Source organism: Phascolarctos cinereus, unplaced genomic scaffold, assembly GCF_003287225.1.
Source record: "Phascolarctos cinereus isolate Bilbo 61053 unplaced genomic scaffold, phaCin_HiC Scaffold_726;HRSCAF=1367, whole genome shotgun sequence".
Lineage (NCBI taxonomy): Eukaryota > Metazoa > Chordata > Mammalia > Diprotodontia > Phascolarctidae > Phascolarctos > Phascolarctos cinereus.
The window spans coordinates 136,324,860-136,349,957 of NW_027556098.1; the positions used below are offsets into that span (position 1 = coordinate 136,324,860).

The 25,098-nt window shown below is 38.7% G+C and overlaps 1 protein-coding gene across 3 annotated transcripts in view; it reads left to right on the forward strand.

Moving 5' to 3' along the window:
• Positions 1-19,880, forward strand: part of ERCC3 (ERCC excision repair 3, TFIIH core complex helicase subunit) — a 44,427-nt gene extending 24,547 nt beyond the window's left edge. For all 3 annotated transcript variants that reach the window (XM_020967156.2, XM_020967157.2, XM_020967158.2), the window contains 5 exons: positions 3,348-3,444; positions 4,866-4,983; positions 14,497-14,615; positions 18,535-18,687; positions 19,381-19,880. In XM_020967156.2, the coding sequence (XP_020822815.1) occupies positions 3,348-3,444; positions 4,866-4,983; positions 14,497-14,615; positions 18,535-18,687; positions 19,381-19,515 (622 nt within the window). In that variant the 3' untranslated portion in view covers positions 19,516-19,880. The remainder of the gene's footprint in view (positions 1-3,347; positions 3,445-4,865; positions 4,984-14,496; positions 14,616-18,534; positions 18,688-19,380) is intronic.
• The last annotated feature ends 5,218 nt before the right edge of the window (positions 19,881-25,098 follow it).

A 25,098-nucleotide genomic window follows, 5' to 3' on the forward strand; every position in this document is an offset into this window, starting at 1 on the left:
AGATCTAGAGAGGAAAAGTGATCACTTGCAAGTCTAAGCAGCATCAACCTTAGTAAAAATTGAAACTTCTCTCCTGATTCCTAGTTTACAGAGATTGTCACCCATAGGAGATAGCTGAGGAGCATAAGGGTCTATGCTGAAATATCCTTGGGAGGGCTGTCTCAGCTGGAGGCCAGAGAAATCCAGGAGACAGAGAGAAGGGAATGTGGTTCCAGGCTGCCAGTTGGTGATAACTGGTAAGGGCGTTGGACAGGTTTGTGCCTACTTAAAGAAGAACCAGGTTGAATTCAAAAGGCAAGAAAAGAATGAAGGCATAGCTGTCCCATCTGCCAGATTCTCGTATCAAGCTAAACAGGCATGCTTCCAGCCTTTCACATGGAATGAGTTTTTTATTCACAGTGATGAGTTTTCCTCTTGATAGTCCCATTAGACCACATCAAACAAGGAAAACCATTAAGTGTTGTTAATTAATTTCCCTCCAGCAATTAGATTAAAAAACTGAATTGGCTGTGTTATCCTAATTAAGTATGGAACTCTAAAGAATGTAAGGAAACACAGTCAGATAAAAGTGAGGGAGAACTCAAGTCATTGGTAAACCTAACAAATTATAAGTCATTTGCATGGGGTTAAGTCTCTGCAGCTAGTGATTTTCATTTATCCTTCATAGTCCTCCTCTTTGGACCAGGAGATCCCTAGCTAAAAGAATCCCTAGATAGAATTTTCTCTTTCAAATTATAAGTCAAGGGGGACAGTTAGGTGGCACAGTGGATAGAGCACTGGTGCCCTGGAGTCAGGAGGACCTGGCCTCAGACACATAACACTTACTAGCTGTGTGACTCTGGGCAAGTCACTTAACCCCAATTGACCCGCCAAAAAAAAAAATTATAAGTCAAGTCAGTTAGCATTTATTAATTGTGCTAAATGCTGCAGATACAAAGAAAGGCTAAAGACAGTCCTGTTCTCAAGAAGTTCATGGTCTAATAGGGAAATGACATGCAAACAGTATCTACCCACTAAATTGAACATAGTCTCAGAGGGAAGGTGCTAAGATTAAGTAAGATTGGGAAAGGCTTCTTTTACCATGTAGAGACTTAAAGGAAGCCAGGGAAGTTAGGATCTGGAGATGAGGAGGGAGACTTTTTCAGGCATGCTGAACATCCAGTGAAAATGCACAGAGTCAGAAGATGTAGTGTCCTGTGTTTTTAAAGAACAACAAGGAGACCTTGGTGTCATTGGATGATAAGAGTATGTGCAGGGGAGTAAGATGTAAGCAGCTGGGAAACTAGTAATGAACCAGGTTATGGAGAGCTCTAAAAACCTAACGGGATTTTATATAGGGTTCTCAAGTCTGAGACTTTTGGGACACCCTGTATTTAATCCTAGAGGCAGCAGGGAGTTACTGGTATTGAATAGGAGCAGAGAGGGATGATATGATCAAAAGCCCACTACTTCCTTTACATGATTTCACTTAGTGATTTCATCAGCTCTTGCAGTTTCTAATATATCTGTGAAGATGATGCTCAGATTTGCTTATCTAGACCTAACCCAACCTCTAGTCTCCCCACCCGCAGTTACTGTGCTTTAGGAAGATCATTATGACGATTGAATGAAGGGTGAGCTGGAGGAGGAAGAGACTTGAGGCATAAAAACCAACCAGCAGGCTATTGCAGTAGTCCAGGCCTAAGGGGATGAGGGCCTACACCAGGGTGGTGGCAGTGTCACTGGAGGAAAGGGGACACTTATGAGAAATATTACAAAGGTATTTAATGACAAGACCTGACAACTAATTGGATATGAAGAGTGAGAGTAAAGAGTCAGAGATGGTAGCTCGGTTGAGAGCCTGAGTGACTGGTGGTAGCCTTGACAGTAAGAAGTTGGAAAAAAGGGAGGAAAAGTTAGGAAAGTTAGGGAAAGGGGGGATTTTGGAGGGAAAGATAATGAGTTCATTTTTTGACATGTTGAGTTTAAGATGGATTTCCAGTTTAAGATGTCTAATAGGCTATTGGAAAATATGAGACTAGAGGTTTAGTTAGGTCTGGATAAGTAGATTTGAGCATCATCTGCATAGAGATATCGGAAACTGTAGGAGCTGATGAAATCTCCAAGTGAAATCATGTAAAGGAAGTAGAGGGCTCAGCACAGAGCCTTGAGGATTACCCAAGTGAATATCTTGGAAAGGAGACAGAGAGAAGGTACAGTCAGAAGAGAGCAGTGCCACAAAGACCTAGAGAGAAGAAAATATCAAGAAGAGAGTGATAATAGTGTTGGAGGCTGCAGAACAGTCAAGATTGGGGATTGAGAAAAGGCTGTTGGATATGGCGATTAAGAGATCATTGGTTAACTTTGGAAAGAGTGGTTTTGGTTGAATTATGAGGTCATAAGTCATACTGCAGAGAGTTAAGAGAGTGAGCAAAGAAAGTAGAGGTACTTATTGTGAATGGCCTTTTCAAGGAGTTTATCCTCAAAAGAGGCAAGATATAGGATAATAGGTAGCAGGGTGGATGGGTTTTTGGAGGATGGAAAGTAATGGGCATATTTGTGATCAGTAAGGAATCATCCAGTAGACAGAGAGAGCTTGAAGATAAGTTAGAAAGTGGGGATGAGAAAGGAGGGGAAGTTAAAGAATGAGGATGATTTAGCAGGAAATGTTCTGGAGAGGACGGGTTAAAATGTGCCCTTGTGTATGAAGAGAGATTTGTCTTGGCAAGAACAAGGGTCACCTCATGTGACGTGGAGTGAAGGAGAGGATGGATAGGTGTGGGGAGGCATCTGTTCTGTGGGATCAGGAACAGAAGAGAAGAGGGAGTGCTCAGTAAATGGCCTCATCATTTTTCAGTGAAAACTAGAAGACAATTCTCAGCTGAGAGAATTGGAGAGGAGGAACCAACAAAAATTTGAGGAGGGCTGAAAAGGGTTGGAAAAGCCACTGTATGGTGAGTGGGATAGTGAGTTAATTAAGGATGTATAAAAGGATTGCTTTGTTACAGTGAGGGCCTGATTGAGATGAAGTAGCATAAAGTTGCAGTGAACCAATTTAACACAGTTTAGCAGTAGTGAGTAAAGGGCTGGCCTTGGAGTCAGGAAGATTCCTGCCTCCAGTACTAGCTCCGTGATTGTTGGCAAGTCTCTTAAGTTCTCCGTGCCTCCATGCAGCTCCTTAAGATTGTAAATTACAGAAGAAATGCTTTTCTACATGGGTCAAGGGAATTTCCCATACCAGTGAAGTGACAGATCTGAGTAGCATCATCCCTTATGATAGGTTTTTAAGACAGTTTCAAGGAGTGTTCTGTAAGCTGAACCCTACAGATCATTTCCAGGTCTTCTAACTAAGCTGCATTCTTCTCTAGACCCTATATCTATGGTCCTACATCACAAGGAGAAAGGATGCAGATTCTGCAGAATTTCAAGCATAACCCAAAGATCAACACTATCTTCATATCCAAAGTAAGTAAGGAGTCCTTCAAGATGATATCGCTGTAACAAGAAGAAGGCACTTGGCTGAACATAAAGATGGTAGTTGTGACATTTCTGGTTAAATGGATGGCCCCTGGCTAGGCTGTCATTTTATTCTTTGTGGTTACAGAGCAGCAAAACAACAAATAACCCTACAGTCATTTCTGTGTTTTGAAAGCATCATGATTTGAGGGGCAGCAACTTTACTTCTTCATTATGTTTTGCTGATAGTGTACCAAAATGAGTTTGCGTTCCCAGAGTATACAGAAGTTGGCCACTGGAGGATTGTATCCAGGAGCTTATTGGGATTTAAAATGGCCTTAGGATATTCCACAAGTAGGTTTTTATTCATTTGATTATTTAACATTTTTTTATAGTCCACTACTTACCAGCATTATATAGCCAATCCAAGTGTCAGAGGAAGATTTATTAATGCCACTTGATGATAGTCCCCTCCTTTGACCAAGACATTGCGTAAGGATTCTTTAACCTGAATTTTCAATATAAGATAAAACAAAGAGTTCTTTTTTTTTTATCTTCACAAAAGCGTTTTTGTAAAATTTCGGTTTAGACTTTGGATTAAGTATTGTCAACCTTTTGCTGGGTTATAGGCACTCAAATGCCATGTTTAATTTGGTAGTCTGAATAAAAATTAAATCTACATATTTTCAGTGATTAAACTATAATACTAATGTGACCATGATTATAAGTTAATTGCCTATGTAAGTTCTTTGGTGTATTCCATGACCACAGACTGAACTCCTGAGCCAATCTCAGCATCTCACATGTTGTTCAGAAGGCAGATGAGGTCAAGAGAATGGCATTGGCTAAGTGCATGATGGGAGAAAGAATCGATAACATCTTCACAAATGGAGGATGGCATAATATTTTCTCCATAAAAGTTGAAAATATTACATGAAAGTAGTCTATTTCCTTATGTCTGTGATACTGCCATCATCATGATAATTAAAAAATTTGGGATGAATAGATAAAATTGACATTGACTTAAGGTTTTGAAGTGTTCCTTGGAATGACTCTATCCTGAGGCTAATGTGATAATTGATGATCCCTTGCCAGAACCACCAAATCATCAGAACTCCCCTCCATCCTGCTTTCTTCCCTTCTGGGTCAATCCTTGCCACTCCCCCTTTCCCAAAACCTCCTCCTGCCCTTGCTTTTCACCCCTGTTACATGTAGTCTTCCCCCATTAAGATGTAAGCTACTTGAGAGTAGCAATCATCTTGTTTTCCTGTTTTTGAATCCCCAGCACTTAACACAGTACCTGGCACATAATAAGCATTTAATAAATGCTTTATCTAATTACATTCAAGGCATTTTTTATATCTTTGCATTGTTTATACAAAACCTGGTTCTTACCTATTCCAAACTCAGTAGTTGCTTCACTTTTACAGGTAGGAGACACATCATTTGATCTGCCTGAAGCAAATGTTCTAATTCAGATATCTTCTCATGGTGGCTCCCGAAGACAGGAGGCACAAAGGTTGGGGAGAGTACTTCGAGCCAAGAAAGGTAATTTAGTTTTCCCTAGGATTCCTGTGCTCTGAAACTTGTCCTGGAAGAGTTCTACTACTGTATAAGTTGTTTTGTTAAATAAGGTAGAGGTCAGGGGAAGCTTGAATTTGATCATCAAATCCCTTGATCCAAAAGTAAAATATTTCCCCTCTGCTTCCAAGGACAGTATCATTCTTTGCCACTGCAAAAAGAGCTGCTATACATATTTTTGTACATTTTTTTCCTTTTCCTTTTTGTTTTTTTCTCTGTTTGGGGTGCAGACCTAGTTAGAGGTATTTCTGGGTCAGAGGTTTATGGTTTTATAGCCCTTTAGGCATAGTTCCGGATTGCTCTCTAGAATGGTTGAATCAGTATACAGCTTCAGTATACAACTCATTTCATTTTTCTGTCATATTAGCTGATCTCATAGGTGTGGTGTGGTACTTCAGAATTGTTTTAATTTGCATTTCTCTAATCAGTGGTGATTTAAAACTTTTTTTCATGTGACTATAAATAGCTTTGATTACTTTGTCTGAAAACTGCCTGTTTGTATTCTTTGATCAGTTGAGGAATAGCTCTTATTTTTATGAGACTCATTTCTCTATATATTTGAAAAATGAGGCCTACATCAGAGAAACTAGCTGTAAATTTTTTTTCACAGTTATGATTACTGTTTATTTTCCTCCATTCTATTTTTCTCCCTGTTTATCCTACTCTGTCTCTCCCTTCACCCTGTTCACCTTCAGAAGTGTTTTGCTTTTAACCACCACTTCCCTCTGCCTTCCCTTCTGTCAGCCCTCCTCCCTTCTCTTCTCCCTACTTTCTTGTAGGGTAAGATAGATTTCTATACCCAACTGAGTGTGTATGTTATTCCCTCTTCGAGCTAGTTCTGATGAGAATAAGGTTCATGAGGTTCCCCATCTTCCCCTCCGATGTAAAAGCTCTTTTGCACCTCTTTTGTGTGAGATAATTCACCCCATTCTACTTCTTAACTTTCTGCTTCTCCCAGTGCATTCCTCTTTCTCACCCCCTTAATTTTTTTTTTTAAATAATCATCCCACCATATTCAACCCACTGTCTATGTATACTCTGTGCCCTCTGTCTATGTATACTCCTTTTAATTGCCCTAATAATGAAAAGATTCTTAGGAATTTCAAATATCATTTTCCCATGTTAGAATGTAAACAGTTAAACATTATTGAATCCCTTATGATTTCTTTTTCCTATTTACCTTCTTATGCTTCTCTTGAGTCTTGTGTTTGAATATCAGATTTTCTGTTCAGCTCTGATCTTTTCATCATATATACTTGAAAGTCCTCTATTTTATTAAATGTCCATTTTTTTCCCCTGAAGGATTATATTCAGTTTTACTGGGTAGGTGATTTTTGGTTGTAAACCTAGCCCTTTTGCCTTCTGGAATATCATATTCCTTTAATGTCAAAGCTGCTAAATCTTGTGTTATCCTGACTGTGACTCTTGGTGATTCTTGGTTATAAGCCTAGTTCTTTTGTCCTCTGGAATATCATATTCCAAGCCCTCTGATTCTTTCATGTCAAAGCTGCTAAATCTTATGTTATCTTGACTGTGACTCCACGACATTTAAGTTGTTTCTTTCTTGCTGCTTGCAATTATTTTCTATTTGACCTGGGAGCTCTGGAATTTGGCTGTAATATTCCTGGGAGTTTTCATTTTGGGATCTTTTTTAGGAGGTGATTGGTAGATTTTGCCATTTCTATTTTACCTTCTGGTTCTAGAATATCAGGGCAGTTTTCCTTGATAATATCTTAAAAGATGATGTTTAGGCTCTTTTTTTCATGATGGCTTTTAGGTAGTCTAATAATTCTTAAATTATCTCTCCTTGATCTTTTTCCAGGTTAGTTGTTTTTCCCATGAGATATTTCACATTTTCTTCTATTTTTTTTTTCCATTCTTTTGATTTTTGTCTCATTGTTTTTTGATGTCTCATGGAACCATTAGCTTTCACTTGCCCAATTCTAATTTTTAAGGAAATTTATTTATTTATTTATTTAATTAATTATTTATTTTGGTTAGGCAGTGGGGTTAAGTGACTTGCCAAGGGTCACACAGCTAGTAAGTGTTATGTGTCTGAGGCTGGATTTGAACTCAGGTCCTCCTGACTCCAGGGCCAGTGCTCTATCCACTGCGCCACCTTGCTGCCCCAAGGAAATATTTTCTTCAGTGAGCTTTTGTACTTCCTTTTCCATTTGGCCAATTTTACTTTTTAAGGAGTTCTTCTCTAAAGTGAATTTTTGTGTATCTTTTTCCATTTGACCTATTCTGCTTTTTAAGGACTTGTTCACATTGAATATTTGTGCCTCTTTTACCACTCGGCCAATTCTGTTTTTTAAGGTGTTATTTTCTTCCATTTTTTTGTGCCTCCTTTACCAAGCTGTTGACTCTTTTTTCATGATTTTCTTGCAACACTCATTTCTTTTCTCTATTTTTCCTCCATCTCTCTTATTTGATTTCTAAAATCCTTTTTGAGCTCTTCCAGGGTCTTAAACCAGTTCACATTTTTTTAAGGCTTTGAATGTACCAGTTTTGACTTTTTTGTCTTCTTATGAGTTTGTGTTTTGATCTTCCCTGTCACCGTAGTAATTTTCTATGGTTTAGATTTTTTTGTTTGTTAATTTTTGTAGCCTATTTCTTTACTTTTAACTCTATGCTAAAGTAGGGCTGTGCTTCCAGGGTGGAGGGGTCACTGTTCCAAGCTTCACGTAGCTGTTTTCAGAGCTAATTCTGGGGACCTGTAAGTTTTCATTTCTTCCAAGGTTGTATGATCTAAGAAGAGATGTGTTTACTACTCTCCTGGCCTGTCCCTTGGTTTGTGAGTGACCACAAGCACACTTTGCAGTCCTGGAAACAATGTGACCAGGATCCTAGCTCCTCTGAGGCTGCAAGCTCTGGTGTGCTAGTGCTATTCTTCACCTTGGGATGGATACCCAGGACTGTGACCCAGTATGGGCAGTGTAGCTTGAGTCTTGCACCCAGTGCCAGTAAAGGGATTCCTTCTGACCAGTTGTCCCACCCCCTTACCATTTGTGGGCTCGTAGATTTTGAAGCCAGCCCTGCTGCCACTGCTTCAGTCACCCCCAGGGCCTGCTGCTTCTTTGTTGGAGCCCCGTCTTAGCTGTCGCAGCCTTAACTGGACTGCACTCTACTCTCACCCCAATGTAATAGACCTTTCCTGCTGATCTTCTAAGTTGTCTAGAGCTGGAAAATTGTTTTACCCTGTCTTTTTGTGGGTTCTACTGTTTCAGAATTTGTTTTGAGGCATAATTTAAAGTTAGTTGGGAAAAAAAATACAAGTAATAAAGTTGTTTGGAGAAAAATTTGGGAGAGCTTAGGTGAATCCCTGCCTTTTCTCCACCATCTTGGCACTGCCTCCTTGGCTTTGCCAAGAAAGGGCAAAACAGAGAAAGAAAACTATAGGCCAATTTCTTTAATGAATATCAACACAAATTTTTTAAATAAAATGCTAGTAAGGAGATTTTTACAGCAATGTATCACAAAGTCGATACATTATGACTAGGTAGAATTTGTATCAGAAATGCAGAGCTGGTTCAATATTAGGAAAATTATCAGCAGAAATGGCAATCTGAGTCCTTGACCTTGAATCATGAACTAGAAGAGGATATGGGCAGAACTACATTTGAGAAACTGGAATGGAAAGACCTAGTTACATCGAGTAGCCAGCATCCTTGCTAGCTGTTATTTGCTGGAGGAAACTAGGTGGTGTTTGTTGTTGTTGTTGTTGTTTGGGGGGTGGGTCTTTTTTGTTTTTTGTTTTTATTTAGCACTACAGAGACAGTATTGGATGAGGAAGCCTAGAGGAACCTGAAAAGGGTAATTCCTTTTCCACCTGCCAGTGATTCTGTGTTACTTAAAATAAGTAACCCTGGGTCAATAAACTTTTTTTAGATATATTTTGATACCTGTTTTGTAATTATGTATTTTATGCATTGAGAAAAAATATTCTGAGAAGAGGCCCATAGGCTTTACCAGATTGCCAAAAGGGTCTGTGACACATACAAAAAAGGTTAAGAACCTTTTAATAGGAACTCAAATGCTGAACTGTTAGATTTTTGAAGGGAATTGAACTGTCGTGCCGAGAGCTGGTGCTTTGTTTCTATGTCCCAGTGAATATTGCTGGATGAGGTCCTTCAGCAGAATAGGACAAAGACAGGAAAACAAGCAGAGGTTTTTCTTTTTGAAAAGAGCAAGTGCTATTGAAAAATCCATTTAAATAGCTAGAATATGTCTATTCTTAATTAAAATGCTCTTTGGCATGTAAGGTACTGAGTCCTCCCTTTAAAGGAGCCTTTCCAGGCTTTTTAGACAATTAGCAACCCTTACAACTGCAGAAGCAATGGTCATTCCTCAAGGAGCTGACGTCGTATATTTTGTAGACAAAGGTTCTTAAATAACGCAGACCCCCAGGGTCACCAGTGTTGGCTGCCCTGGTTTCAGTCATGTCCTTCTGTAGTGTGAGAGAGTTTTTCATCTAGATGATTTTTAGAACTCTTAAGGATGCCTCAGTACTCATGATAATAAGAATTTTGATCTAATGAAAACTCTATCCTTTGTCTACGTTTCAGATGCAGGAAAGCCTTTACAGTAAAGAAGCAAATTGAGTGTCTTATTGAGAAAATTCTCCAGTAGATAGCAACTTGAGCATGAATTCTTTCTCAGATTTAAAAGGGGTGAGGTTAAGGAAGACAACCAAAGTGTAGTGGAAAGAGCCCTGATTTGAAGTCCAAGGACCTGCGTTTAAGTCTTGACTCCTTTGCTGCTTTCTATCTGTGTGACTTCATGCAAGTCATTTTGTTTCTAGGCCTTAGTTTTCTTACGTATACCATGAGCCAGATCTATTAGGTGACCTTTTCCAGCTCTAAATTCTATTATCCTTTGTTCGGAGAAGAGACTGGAAAAGATCTGTACACAGCAGCAGATAATCTACTCTGATCTTATTTCAAATTTGGGAAATATAGTGATTTCATGTTTTCAGAAGTAAATAGCAGAGATAATATATATTACCTAAATCAAGTATTAGGTACCCTATTCTATGAATATATCTTTATTTTTATTTTTATTTTTGGTGAGGCAGTCAGGGTTAAGTGACTTGCCCAGCATCACACGGCTAGTGAGTATCAAGTGTCTTAGGCCAGATTTGAACTCAGGTCCTCCTGACTCCAAGGCTGGAGCACTATCCTCTGTGTCATCTAGCTGCCCCATAGGTACCCTATTCTAGAGGCTTCTGTTTTCCTCTACTGACTTTTTTGTGACTATATTTAGAGTTTCCAGCTTCTGTGAAGTGTAGAAGTTTATGTTAGTATAGAATACTAAGTATTAACATTTTAACTTTTACCTGTATTATATGTGTGTGTGTGCGTGTGCTCTTGCTTCACAAGACACAGTTTGTGAATGTTTCAAACCTTGAAACAGATTTATCTATTATAACCTCCTGAAAGATTGGAAGGGAAAAGGAAAAGAAAGCATATGGTACATTTTATATATTACATTCAAAACTGTCCTGTTTGTCTCTGCTTTCTTCTGAATTTCCTTCTGTTCATTTCTGTACATTTTTAGATGACAGTATTTTCATCACTATTGCTGGTCCTCCCTGCCTCCTCTCTTCCCCCTCCCCAACCCCTTCCTCCCACATTAAAAATTGAAAGACAGGAAAAAGCTCTTGTAACAAACATAAGCAAAACAAATCCACCCAGTGGTCATGTCCAGAACGTATGTCTCTTTCTGCATCTTGTTTCTGTCTCCTCTGTATTAGGATGCAGGTAACATGCTTCGATTATAGATCCTTTGGAGACATGGTTGGTCATTTCTTTGATCAGAGTTCTTAAGGATTTCAAAGTTCTTTTTCTTTACAGTGTTACTGACCTTGTATAAATTGTACTCCTGGCTCTGCTTATTTGGCTCTGCATCAACTCATCCTACCCAGGATTCTCTGAAATTATCTGCTTTGTCACTTCTTACTGCACAATAATACTGCAGTAAATTCATATGTCGCAGTTTATTCAGCCATTACCCATTTGTCTAAGAGGCACTTGAAGACAACTGCCTTACATTCTATTCTAGTTCTTTACTTTTTTACCTTGAACATCAAGGTTTGCTTGTAGCTCTTCCCTCCCTGGTATTACTTTCCCTCTTAAATGTCCCTCTGCCATCCCCACTTGTTTCCCTATTCAGTTTAGTGTATTTCTGCAACAGACTGTGTGTTTGTGTTGTGTGTATGTAACTTTCATTTATCCTTTTCAGATGAGTGTGTCATCTGATGCCCCTTCACCCATCCTTTCCTCCATTGTTTATATGTTTTTCCTCTCATACACCCCAATTAAGAGAAATAGCAAATTGCACTCTCTTCTTCCTCTCTGCATTAGTGTATTCCTTTTATTCTTGCTTCTTTTATTCTTTCTTCAAGCCCTCAGGACTCAACCCATCAACTTCCCAGGCCCCTTGTTTTTCTTATTTAACTCTCTCAGTATCCTTTGAAGACCTTAAGGTTCTGAAGGAATCATCTCTTCTCAGCCTGCATAGAGAAACATCACATTAGCACACAGCTCCTTTCCAGTTGCTCAAATAAATATACCTCTAGGTCTCTCTGGATTCATGTTTGTATCTCAGAGTTCCTACTACTCAGCTTGGGTCTTTTTGGTCTTTTCATGAGAAATGTCCTCTAAAGGTTCATTTGGTTTTTTCCTCCGATAGAATTATACTTAGCTTTGCTCACAGTAAGTTTTTCTTGGTGTAAGCCTATCTTTTTTGCCTTTTGGAATTTTGCATTTCAAAGAATTTCTCTCATTTTTAGTAATAGCTACCTGGTTTGTATGATCCTTACTGTGGTCTCTTAGTACTTGAACTGCTTCTTTCTGAATGCGTGAAGTATTTATTTCTTTGATGTAGAAGCTCTAAATTTTGACTATGACATTCCAGGAACTTTCTTTTTGAGTTTCCTTCATGAGATAATTGGTGGATTCTTTCTATCTTCACTTTGTCCTTTGGTCTGGGCAGTTTTTGTTGATGGGTTTCTTGAAATATAATGCTCAGGGCAGTAGCACTCCAAGATGCCATAGGTCACAGTAGCTGTGGCTCTGCATGTTCCTCCCCCCTCCCCACTCCAGTACAGCCCTTTCTTGTGACAACTCTGGCACCTGGAGCCCAGCATCCTGGGAAAGGAGCCCAGTGAAGAGCCCAGTAAAGGGCAAAAGATAAGGCAAAAATGTGAGGGACGGCTGCACCTTCAAAGCCCTACTGGCTTGTATCAGGAATTTATCTTTGATGCGTTTTTAATGTTTATTGACATCTACATGGACCTTGACTCGGAATATCCATATGGCACAACAACTACAAGAGAATTTCTTGAAGATAAGGGGACAGAGGAATGTCAGTGCGCCAAAACTCAGCTATCTTAGGGACCATATTTTCTTGCACTATTTGGTGGAATCCTGTCAGGGAAAATACAGCTGTAAGAACATAATCATTAGTGGCAGCATCATGGGAGGAGCCATTGATTTTAAAGCTGATTTAAAGGCCAAGACTGTCAGCTGTTGAGTTGAATTTGTTGTTTTCTCTGCTGCAGTTTATTACAGTTTCCTGTAATAAGAGGTGGAGGAGCATACCACCCCTGCACTGAACCCTAAAGCTAATCGAAAGGCTGGTTCCATTGACCGTGGAGGTTTTGGTGGCTTTTTTGTTTTGTTTTGTTCTGCTGCAATCAAATCATTACCTACAATGAGAGCAAGAGAGGAGCATAATGTCCTAGCACCTGAACCATCCAGTGGAAGAAAGCAGGACTTTAAAAATTGTTCCCATGAGTATGAAGAATTTGTGAAGTTTGTTTCCCTTCTTGAATTGTTGGTGATGTGAAGGGTGATTTATTGGTCACTGCTCTCTTCTGTTTCCTGAGTAGTCACATTTGACTTCTTCCCTGGTCTTGGCAACTTGCTTTTAGCAATGATCTCTGGTCTTTCCAGGACTCCACTCAGAGAAATGTCACGGGCAAGTAGCTCCTTAGAACGAATCAGAGGACAGTTTGTTGACTTCCAGGAATTACTTACCTCTGCATTTGAATCTTCCTGACTGTAGCTATCCAGTTTGCCGGTGTTACTGCTAAAATAGACGTGGTGGCATTCTTTCCTGTTTTGTTTTGGAATTCATTGGAAGCAATATATCATAAAGCCCCCTGGTAGAGGGAGGCAAGATAGAAGGGCAAGGGACAAAGTAAAACTTATTCATTCCATCTACCTCATTTTATGGCTAGAGAATTGTTCTGTCATTTTGGCCACCACCAGGTCATCCATGTTGTTGAAATTATGTGTTTAAATAAAGTTTGAAAAGACTAATTTGAAGAAAAAAAGAAAAATAGAGTGTTAAAATTTTTTTATCCTAGTTTTGACTATGAGTCCAACGATTTTTAAGTCATAATTTTAAATTATCTCTCCTTGACCTGTTCCAGGTCTTTTTTACATATATATGTAAAATCAGATATCTCACATTTTCTTTTTCTTTTTCTTTTTCTTTTTTTCATTTTATTTTTGTTAGAATACTTCTTGCTATCTCTTGGAATCATTGATTTACGTTTGATCTGTTCTAGTTTTCAGGGAGTCCATTTCTTGGGTAAGGTTATTCTTTTTCTGCTAAACTACTTATTTTCTTTCTAATTCTTTCTCATGAGATTTTATTTCTGTTTTTTATTTCATAATATTTCTTCTAGATATTCATGTAGTCCGTATAGAAAAAACTTTTTTCCCTTTGAATCACTTCTTATAGTTGTTACAAAGTTACTACCTTCTTTTGGGGGTTCTTTAGATTTGTAATACTTTTTTGTGCTGATTAGTGTTTTATTCACTTTACTCCCTTTCCAACCTTAGTTCCTGAATTAGAGCTTTATTCCTAGGCTGGCTCCCTCCCCTACTATGCTTTTGAATAAAATAATTGTCTCTGCTTGGTTTTGCCCTGAATTTCTGTGCTGAGATTCAGAGTACTCCGTCTTCAGGGCCCCCTATGTTATTCCAGGACAGACTATTAGGCATTTCAGAATCCTGGGCTTGAATGTCCCCAGCCTTGAGCTCTGTAGTGCTGTGCTGATTGCTGCTGTTCTCCAGAACTTCTGGGACTTTCCAACCATCCTCAGCCTTTCTTAAGGGAACCCCCTGTTTTTGTTGCCTGAGGACACAGAACCTTAAAGGCTACATGTCTCTCACCATTGTTAGTCATACTGGGGGCTGTGCTGGTTTATTGCTGACTTTGCTAGTTGTAGACTCCCTTATTGTCAGGCTTCTGACCGACTTCTTGTACATTTCTGGGATGGAAGATGTCACAGTAATTTCTCTTTGGATATCTGATCATTATTCAATCTGGTACAAGCGTTATGGTCTAGATGGAGTGGGTATATAGTAGTTGGGCAGTCTGCCTCCCATTCAGGTAGCTATCTTGGTAGGAAATCTCACATCCTCTTTTCTCGCAGGCTAATATTTACTGTTTCGTATCCTCTAGGAATGGTTGCAGAGGAGTATAATGCCTTCTTCTACTCACTGGTATCCCAGGATACACAGGAAATGGCATATTCAACCAAGCGGCAGAGGTTCCTGGTCGATCAAGGTTATAGTTTCAAGGTAAGCAGCACTGGGTTCCTTTACCCATTAGGACAAGTGCTGTGGAAGCCTGTTGTTTGATCCTGAGAGGGAAGTAGTGACCACTCTCAGTATTTACTTGAGGCATAGAGAATCCCTAGGTAATTAAAGATCTTAAATAAGTCCTTCTTTGTCTCTGAATGAATTTGTTGGGTAACTAATTAGGAAGGTACTCAATTGGGGGCTTGAAGAAAAGGCTTTTGTGTCTTTCTAACATAGTAACTAGAGGACAGAGTTGGATTTCTTTGGTGGAATAGAAAGGAAAGATTGAAAAATGAAAATTGGTGGCTAGTTGGAAAATGAGCTGAATATGTTGCAGTTTGGCATGCTTTGGAGGTTCTGCCAAGATTCTGAATCAGATTTGAGGGTTAGAGTAGGGGTGAGAGTATGTGTAAGAAAAAAAGAGAAAATTCAAGTAAAAGGATCCTTAAGGGCTAATCATCAAAAATAAATTAACACGTCTTAATCTTCCTTGCTTCCACTCTTGCGCAGCACTCCCCCTTACCCTGCACATAGGGGTACTCTGCAAAACTAATTAGTTACCCTTTGGTTTGCTGTAGCTAGGAAGCAGTAGGCTGAGAGAGGCATTTAAGGCACATTATTCATCATTTAGATCAATGTATCAAAATCACTTAGATCCCTAGATGGGGCAGTAGATAGAGTGTTGTCCTGGAGTCAGGAAGACTCATAAGTTCAACTCTGGCCTTAGACATCTATTAGCCGTGTGACCCTGAGCAAGTCACTTTACCCTGTTTGCCTCCATTTCCTCATCTATACAATGAGCTGGAGAAAGAAATGGCAAATACTCCAGTATCTTCGCCAAGAAAACCCTAAACAGATTCACGAAGAATCAGACATAACTGAAAAATGACTGAGCAACAACAAAGTCAACCACTTAAAAGATCCTGCTGGTATAGGTTATTGTAGGTTGATTCATATCACTGGGAGATTTCAGGATTTGCACTTTCTTGAGCCATAGCTATCTTTGTTGTGCATAGCAAGTCAGTGGCATAATTTAGTATCCTAAGTGAGTTATGTGGGGAAAGAGTGAGCAGAGGTGCTGCTTGTTCTTGGCACATCAGAGGAAGGTTAGCTGCCTCTTTTCATCCAACCACCATCTCACAAATCTGTTAAAATTAATACTAAATAACTTATCTTTAGAAAGGACAGGACTTACTTTCTGCTAATATTGAGCGGATTTTGTCTTAAGAGAATGGTCTGGTGGGTTTTGGTTTTATGTTTTTTGTTTGGTTTTTTTTTTTAAATCTTCAAAATCACGTAGAGTTAAGAGGAGGGGCTGATAGACAACCAGGAGACCGGGGTTTGGGACACAGTTCTGCTAAGGAATTTTTTGTAGTCTTAAGTGTCTTGTTCAAAGAAAAGCAAGGGGGCCAGTGTCATTGAATCATAGAATACCTAGAAGGGTGTAAGTTGTAAGAAAAAGAGTGCAGATTAAGAAGGGCTTTGAATGCCAGAGGATTTTATATTTAATCCAGGGGGTGATAGGGAACTACTGGAGTTTAGGGAGATGATATGATCAGACCTATGCTTTAGAAAGAATACTTTGATACATATGAAATTAAGGAAGGCCCTTCACCATCCTGGTTACCTTCCTCGAGATGCTCCCAGGCATTTTAAGTCCTTCCTAAACTCTGGCCCCTAGAAGGGAACACAGTCCCAAATATGTTCTGACCAGAGCAGAATACAAAAGGACTAAACTATACTTAACTTAATGCAGTCCAAGATTGCATTACATATTGAAGTTTTTTTTGGCAGCTGCATCATACTGTTGACTCATATTGAGACTTGAAGTCTCCTTATTCCTCCAAATCTCTTTTGTACACAATACTGTCTACCATGCTTCCTCCATCCTTAAGTCTTAAATGTCTTACATGAGTTGAAAAAAAATAGTTGTAGAATTACATTTTTTTTAGCTCATGTAAGACTTTATATTTATCTTCTTTGGACTTGACTTTATTGGATTAGCTCAGTGTTTTAGCCTATCAGAAATCTTTTTAGATCCTAACTCTTCCATCCAGAGTATTAAGTATTCCACAAAGCTTTGTGCCATCTGCAAATTTGATAAGTATGTTATCTATGCTTTTATCCAAGTAATTGATAAAACTGTTAAAACACCACAGAGTTGAGCCCATTCTGACTACTTGTCCAGTCTTTGTTCTCTTTAGTGTCACTTTCTCCTGCTGTGTGTACTGTGATGTTAGGGTCCATCCAAGTGTGGTAATTCCATTATCCATGACGCTGGAATGAGTTTGTTGAAAAGGTTTTTATAAATCTTTTGCATTTTTCTTCTGTTCATAGTCTGTTTTCATCTTTGAATGCTCTTAAGATGATTTTGCTTTATTAGATATCTTGCAAAGCTTTCTTTAAACTGGTTTAACCTTTTACCCTTTCACTCTGCTTTATGAGACAATATTGCTCATAATTATCCATCATTATTTGTAAGATTTTACAGACGAGTTTATAGTCTAACTTGGTGTTATCTTTGGCAGATCTGATGTTTGCTGACTAAAGCATTTTCTCTTTTGGTCTTTTGTGAAAAATTTACATTGGTTAAATTTCAAGATAAAGTTGCGATAGTGTTGATATCATTTCTGATGTCCATTTCCCATTTTTTATTTTCAGTAACTTCTTTTATTCAGGTTTGCTTAGTTAAGTAATCTTAAATGTATAACATAAAATTTTTCCTTATTATTCTTCCTTTGACAAATTCTGACCTTAGTTCTTATGATTCATTGTTCTGACTGCACAGACAACTGACTCAGGGATAAACTCCCACTTCAGTAACAAGTTTTTTCCTGTCTGTTAAAATGTAGCAGGTTTTGGGGGGTTTTTTGGTGTTCACAATGTCCAACACCTAATAATTCATCTCTTAAAGTAGATTTTCATTATAGGAAGGCATGAGGTTTTCTATTTGATTTCATTTAAATAGCAGATGCAGAGGGGAAGAGCTACATGATTCGTTGGAAAAATAAGAGAGAAACAGCAATACAATGATCCATCACAATTTCAAAAGACTCATGATGGAAAATGCTATCCACATCCAGAGAAAAAAACCATAGAGTCTGAATATAAATCAAAGTATACTCTTTTCCCTTTAGTTCTGTTTCTTCTTTCACAACATGACCAGTGTAGAAATATGTTTACATGTATTTACAAATATTTATATAGCATCTCTTAAGTGCCAGGTGTGATATTGAGCACTTTACAAATATTATCTCATTTAATAATAAGGTACCATCACCTTAACCTAAAAGAGGGTATGACTATTTGAGGATTATTGTTCTTTTCTTCTTCTTATCTCTGCCACTAACTACCTTATTGACTTTGGACTTATTATCCCAACTTATGAGTCACATCTGTAAAGGAAGGGGGTTGGACTAGATGACCTCAAAGATGCTGTCTGGCCCTTTATAAAGATCTGTGAGTCCATCCCCACTCCAGAGAGCTGCTGGCCTTTTTACAGTGTACCAAGAGTCATAGTCATATATTAAGGACTATGTTACCAGATGTTCTTTTGCCACACAACTCTCTTGCTGTGAAACCAAGGTGCTGGGCCTCTTTCTTAAGCAGCACATTATTTCGTGGTAAACTATAAAGCTTGCCAGTGAGAAGGCAACTAATTAGAAGTGACAAATGCAAAAAAATATATATCCCAGAAGGAAACAAAAAAGTTCAAAAGGGGACAAAGCTGGACAGTTTTGTTATTCTCTTTTCAATTTAACATATACTTTTTAAAAAAAGTTGGCAGTTTCATATACTATCTTGTGTTACTCTTTTGTAAGTTAGAATGTCAGAATTTGTTGTTATTAAGTTCATAATGGAGAAAGCATTTTAATAGCTACCAAAAGAGAACAATCTGTTGTCACTTTTTACTTTACAGGTAATTACAAAGCTTGCTGGTATGGAGGAAGAAGAATTAGCATTTTCATCTAAAGAGGAACAGCAGCAGCTTTTACAGAAGGTCCTGGCAGCCACTGACTTGGATGCTGAGGAAGAAGTGGTAGCAGGAGAATTTGGCTCCAGATCCACTCAGGTGAGTTGACATAAAGCCATTCTTGTTCTTGAGCAGTTTAGGCTTTAACATACCCAGAAGACAAGGTACTTAACATTTGATTCCAAAGAAGTAGATGTGATTTTCCCCATTGATTCCATTTGTTGAGTCCATAGAAGAAAATGTGATTTAGAGCTATGAGTTAGTTAAATACCCTGGGCTGCAATCCCAGCCTTGCCTTTAACTAGCTATGGGGCCTTTGGGCAAATCACTTCATCTTCTTGAGCCTCAGTTTCTTCATCAGTCACATGAAGGTAATAATCCCTGACTTATTGACCTTATGAGGTGATTAAGAATCAGTTAAGATGATAGGGAAAACTTGGATTGTGTCTTTTCTTGTACTCTCCCTGGCTTAAAAAATCCATAGAAGACATCTGTCTTGCAAGGTCACAGATATGAGGTATAGTTTTGGGCACCATTTGAGTTAGAGTTCATTTATCTTTCGATGACCTTTAAGGAATAGTCCTGAGAAGCTAGTAGCCTACTTCTGAAGCCTGGGATTAGGACTTTTGAGATGCTTCCAACTTTGCTACTGTTAACGCATAGTTTTTGGATATCATGATAGAGATGGAAATGAAGTAGCCCTTTTTTGTCCCTGGAAAACCTATTTCAGTATATTTGCAATGGCTGTCCCCCACATCTCCCTCCTCACTTCTGTGTATTCTACCCACTCAGGTGTCCCGTCGTTTTGGCACAATGAGCTCCATGTCAGGGGCAGATGATACTGTTTATATGGAATACCATTCTTCTCGAAGCAAGCCATCTGTAAATAAGCATGTCCACCCACTTTTCAAACGCTTCAGAAAATGATGTCAACGTAAGCTACTTTCAAGGACTGTATGTTTTGAGCAACTGCTTCAAAACATTGAAGGATGGAGCTGATCCTTTGGATTTCCAAAAGAATGCTTTATTTTCTGCTAGCATTGGCTGAGTTGGTCCAGATTAAATAACCAACCTTAACCACACTGCGGAAGTGTTGTAAATGCAGCAGGCTCTCGGTTACAACTTTGTGGTACTCCAAGAATAATAAAAGAAAATTATTTTTGTCTTTTCTAACCACTTTTCAAATGCAATTTGGAAAGAGGCTCTTGTGTGTAAAAATTTGTAACAGTATTAAAGTTTATATATCTGAAGGTTCTACTAAGTGAACATTAAACTTTACACGAAAAGTTAAATGTCCTCTTTTCATGAAAACTTTTGATTCCCTAATTTACTACTAGAGATCTGTCACCTTAAGTGGGAGATCTGTGCTTATTTATGCGTGAATTAGATCACATATATACACGCCCGTGGATGGATAAAGCAAGATAATGGACTCTTTCCCCAAAACCAGAAGCTTTATCCTATTTGGGGGTCACTGGCTGTATCTTGAAGAGGCAGAAGTGAGAGAGACCAGTCAGATCTGGTGATAGAGAAACAGCTCAAAACACAGGTTCCTATTAGTAATGAGTTAATTGCATCATCTTCAAATATATGAAGGACATTTTTTCTCCAAATGTCAAGATATACTCCTCCTGGCTCACATGATTTTTCTTTAATAACCATTTCCCCCAATTTTTCTAAATGGCCTTCCTTCTCATATTCTTAGTGGGAAAGAGGAAGCTAGGGAGGGAAAAAGCAAAAGGGTGGAAAAGCTTCCAAAAGTAAGCTAGGAATATAGCCCTAGTTCAAGGAAAAGCTTTTTATCCTGGTTAAGTTTGGTTAACAGCCTAAGTGGCCTTTCTATGTGTGTCTGTATTTTAATGGAGAACAGTGGGTGTCATGTATGCTTTTCATAGCTTTGTAAAGTGAGATCCTATGTTAAATGGCTCCTTGGCATTTGTTTGGTTGGGTTTTGTTTTGTTTTGGGGGGTTTTGGTCTCTCCTAAAGCCCTTGCAATTCTAGAACAGCAATCCCTTTTCATAATTGCAGTAAAGCATCAGTCTGAAAGCAGCTTCCTGGTAAACCCAACAGCCCAGCAACTCGGGATGAATTAGAAGACAATAATGCCTTTTGTTATGATAAGATGGAGCTGTTCCTGGGACACTGCTCTGCAACTACTTCCACGAATCCCATTTCTCAGAGATGACGTTTGTAAAAGCTCTTGTTTCTGTAAGAAGGAAGCTCCCTAACGTTGCAGAGGATAGTTCTGTGTTCTGTGAAGGATGCAGGGATATAATCCTGTTTGTTAGACATCCATACTGTGCTAAATATTATATAAAGCTTATCTGTGTACCATTCAGACTATGCATTCAAGAAGTTAAAATCCCAGTGCCCTTTGCATTCCAACTTTCAAACTCCTTGTCCAAATGCAACTTTCTCTCTCATAGTTACCAGTGAGCTTTTAATTGCCAAATCTGATGGCCTCCTCTCAATCCTTATCTTCTTGACCTCTTCAGCCCTTGAGCAAGTCAAGTGAATAAGCATTAAGTGCTTACTGTGTCCCAGTCACAATGCTAAGCAATGGGAATACAATACAAAGAGTAGGAGCCCCTGCCCTCAAGGAACTTACATCCTAATGAGGAAGATAACACAAAAAAGGAAGCCTAGAAGCAATGGACAGAGAAGGTACCTGTAGTGGCATGATAGAGGTCTAGAGAGTCAAATGTGGAGCCGAGAGAGGAATGAAGACTTGGCTGGCCTTAGCACTTGCTTAAAATGGAGATTCTGGGAAAAACCAGCCCATCATTGGAAGGGGCCATAGAACCACACTCTCTTCCTGGACACTCTAGGTTTTCACGACACTGCTGGGGTTTTTTGTTCTATCTGTCTCATTAATTCTTGGTCTCTTTTGTTGGATCATCACCCCCTAACTAAATACCGAGGCTCTGTCCTTTGTCCTCTGCAAGCTCTTGGTGTGCTCATAAGCTCCCATCACTTTAATTATCTCTGCAAATGACTCCCAGAGCTCTACATCCAGCCCCAGAGTTCCAGTCCCTCATCACAAAATGCCTATTTCAAAGTGGTTGTTCCAAAGGTACCCCAAGCTCAAGGTGTACAAAACAGAACTTAGCTATATGCCGAAACCCAGCCCTCTTCCAAACTTCCCTTTTCCTGTTAAGGGCACCATTATACTTTTCAGACACTCAGGTTTGCAACTTCAGTGACATCCTTGACTCCCCATTCTCCTTTAACCCAAATATCAGTCAATTGCCAAATCTTGTCATTTCTACCTGTACTCACATTCAGCACCCTAGATCAGACTATTGTCACCTCTTCTTGGACTATTGGATGAGCTTCCTAATTGATCTCTGCAATCTGCCCCCAAAGTATAGGTGTGACCATGTCTCTCTCTCTCTCTCTCTCTCTCTCTCACACACACACACACACACACACACACACACACACACACACACACACACCCTTCTCAGTTGCCTTCTTAGTGCCTGAGGTCTTCTAACCTGGAACAGCCATCCACCATGCTGCCCCCTCTTCTTGGACTGGTCAGTTCCCCACAGGACCTCTATTTAGGGGACAGATGCCAGCCAGACAACTTTCGTTCCCTTCCTGGATCTGCTGCTGGCTTTCCAGACTTTGACACCATGTACAGCATGGGTACCATCCTCCCTTTTCAGTTCCTTTTTGTGGGTTGTCTTCCCCATTAGAATGTAAGCCCCTTGAGAATAGGAACTGTCATTTTTCCTTTTAAAATTCAAGCTCCCTTGGGAGAGGGGGGGCTCAGACTTAAAGTACAAAGGTAGGCTCACATTAGAGAGCGCTCTTGGTCATGGAAGTCCTTTCCTCCTTATGTGGAGTCCTCATGAAGTTCCCCAAACAAAACACTTTTCACACAAATAAACAATTTGAAAACAATTGGAAAAATATTAATTGCTCATTGATAGGCGAAGCCAATATAACAAAAATGACAATTCTACCTAAGTTAATCTATCTATTCGATGCCATACCAATCAAATTAACAAAAAATTATTTTAGGAAGCTAGAAAAAATAACAACAAAATTCATCTGGAAGAACAAAAGGCCAATAATGTCAAGAGAATCAATGAAAAAAATGTGAAGGTAGGTAGTCTAGCTGTACTGGATCTCAAATTGTATTATAAAGTGGTATTTATCAAAAAACAATCTGGTACTGGCTAAAAAATAGAATGGTGGATCAGTGGAATAACTTAGGTCCATAATACACTGTGGTAAATGACCATAGTAATCTAGTGTATGATAAACCCATAGATTTAAGTTTTGGGGACAAAAACGCATTATTTGACAAAAACTCCTGGGAAAACTGGAAAATAATATGGCAGAAACTAGGTATAGACCACCATCTTACACTGTATACCAAGATAAGATCAAAATGGGTACATGATTTATACATAAATGGTGATACTATAAGCAAATTAGAAGAACATAGAATAGTTTACCTGTCAGATCTATGGATAAGGGAAGAGATTAATTCCAAACAAGATGTCAAGAGCATTACAAAATGTAAAATAAATAATCTTGACTATATGAAATTTAAGAAAGTTTTGCACAAACAAAACCAATGCAACCAAAATTAGAAGGAAAGCAGAAAATTGGAAGGAAATTTTGCAACAATTATCTCTGATAAAGGCCTCATTTCTCAGATATACAGAGAACTGACTCAAATTTATAAGAATACAAGTCATTCCCCAATTGATAAATGGTCAAAAAATATAAACAGGAAGTTTTCAGACAAAGAAATCAAAGCTAAGGAATAGCTTACCTGTTAGATTTATGGAGAATGGAAGAATTTATGACCAAACAAGAGATAGAGAACATTATGAAATGCAAAATGGATGACTTTGATTACATTAAATTGATAAGTTTATGCACAAACAAAGCCAATGCAACCAAGACTAGGAGGGAAGCAGAAAATTGAGAAAGAATTTTTACAACCAGTGTCTGATAAAGGCCTCATTTCTTTTTCGTGAGGCAATCGGGTTAAGTGACTCTCCCAGGGTCATATGGTAAGGGTCAAGTGTCTGATGCCAGATTTGAACTCAGGTCCTCCCAACTCCAAGGCTGGAGCTTTATCCACTGTGCCACCTACCTGCCCCTAAAGGCTTCATTTCTAAAATATAGAAAGAACTGAGTCAAATTTATAAGAATACAAGTTATTCCCCAATTGATAAACGGCCAAAGGATATGAATAGGCAGTTTTCAGAGGAAGAAATTAAAGCTATCTATAGTAATTTGGAAAAATGCTCTAAATCACTATTGATTAGAGAAATACAAATCAAAATAACTCTGAGGTACCACATCACACCTATCAGATTGGCCAACATGACAAAACAGGAGAATATGTGGGAAAACTGGAATACTAATGCATTGTTGGTGGAGTTGCAAACTGACCCAACCATTTTGGAGAGCAATTTGGAACTATGCTCAAAGGGCTATAAAAGTGTGCATACCCTTTGACCTAGCAATACCACTTTTAGGTCCGTATCCAAAAGAGATCATGCAAATGGGAAAAGGACCCATATGTACAAAAATATTTATAGCAGCTCTTTTTGTGGTAGCAAAGAATTGGAAATTGAGGGGATGTCCATGAATTGGGGGATGGCTGAATAAGTTGTGGTATATGAATGTGATGAAATATTATTGTGTTATAAGAAATAATAAGCAGGATGATTTCAGAAAAACCTGGAAAGACTTATATGAACTGATGCAAAGTGAAGTGAACAGAACCAGGAGAACATTGTACACAGTAACAACAATATTGAATGATGAGGAATTGTGAATAACTTAGCTATTATCACCAATACAATGATCTAAGACAATCGCAAAGGACTCATGATGAAATATGCTATCCACCTCCAGAGACAGAACTGATATCTGACTACAGACAGAAACATTATTTTTCACTTTCTTTCATTCTTTTTTTGTTTGAGTCTTCTGTATAGAATGACTAATACAGAAATATTTTACACAATTGCACATGTATAACCTATATCAGATTGCTTTTCATCTCAGAGATGGGGAGGAAAAGAAGGGAGGGATAGGCTTTGGAACTCAAAACTTGAAAAAAAAATTTTTGCTTTCACAGTAACTGGGGAAAATTTCATATATATGCATACATATGTTTTATATATATATTATATATATATTTTAAAGAGTCACACACTCCAAAGACACTGCCATCCTGAGGTGACTGGCTTTCCACAACTCTCTGCAGGTACATCCTCTCTGGTTAGTCTGTGTACTGGCTAAGAAATAGAATGCTATTTTTTTAACTGCCTCAAATTGGCAGAGGGACTCTTTCAGCCTTTCGAAGTTCAGAAGGTCATAAACCTGGTCAGTATCTTTGGATACTCATTCACCTAAGATCATAGAAGAATAAACCCAAAAGAAACAAAGGCATCATGTGCTCATGAACACATAGCTGCTAGATGAGGAAATGCAGCTTGCCTCACCCATTACTGGAAGGAAAAGAGAAACAA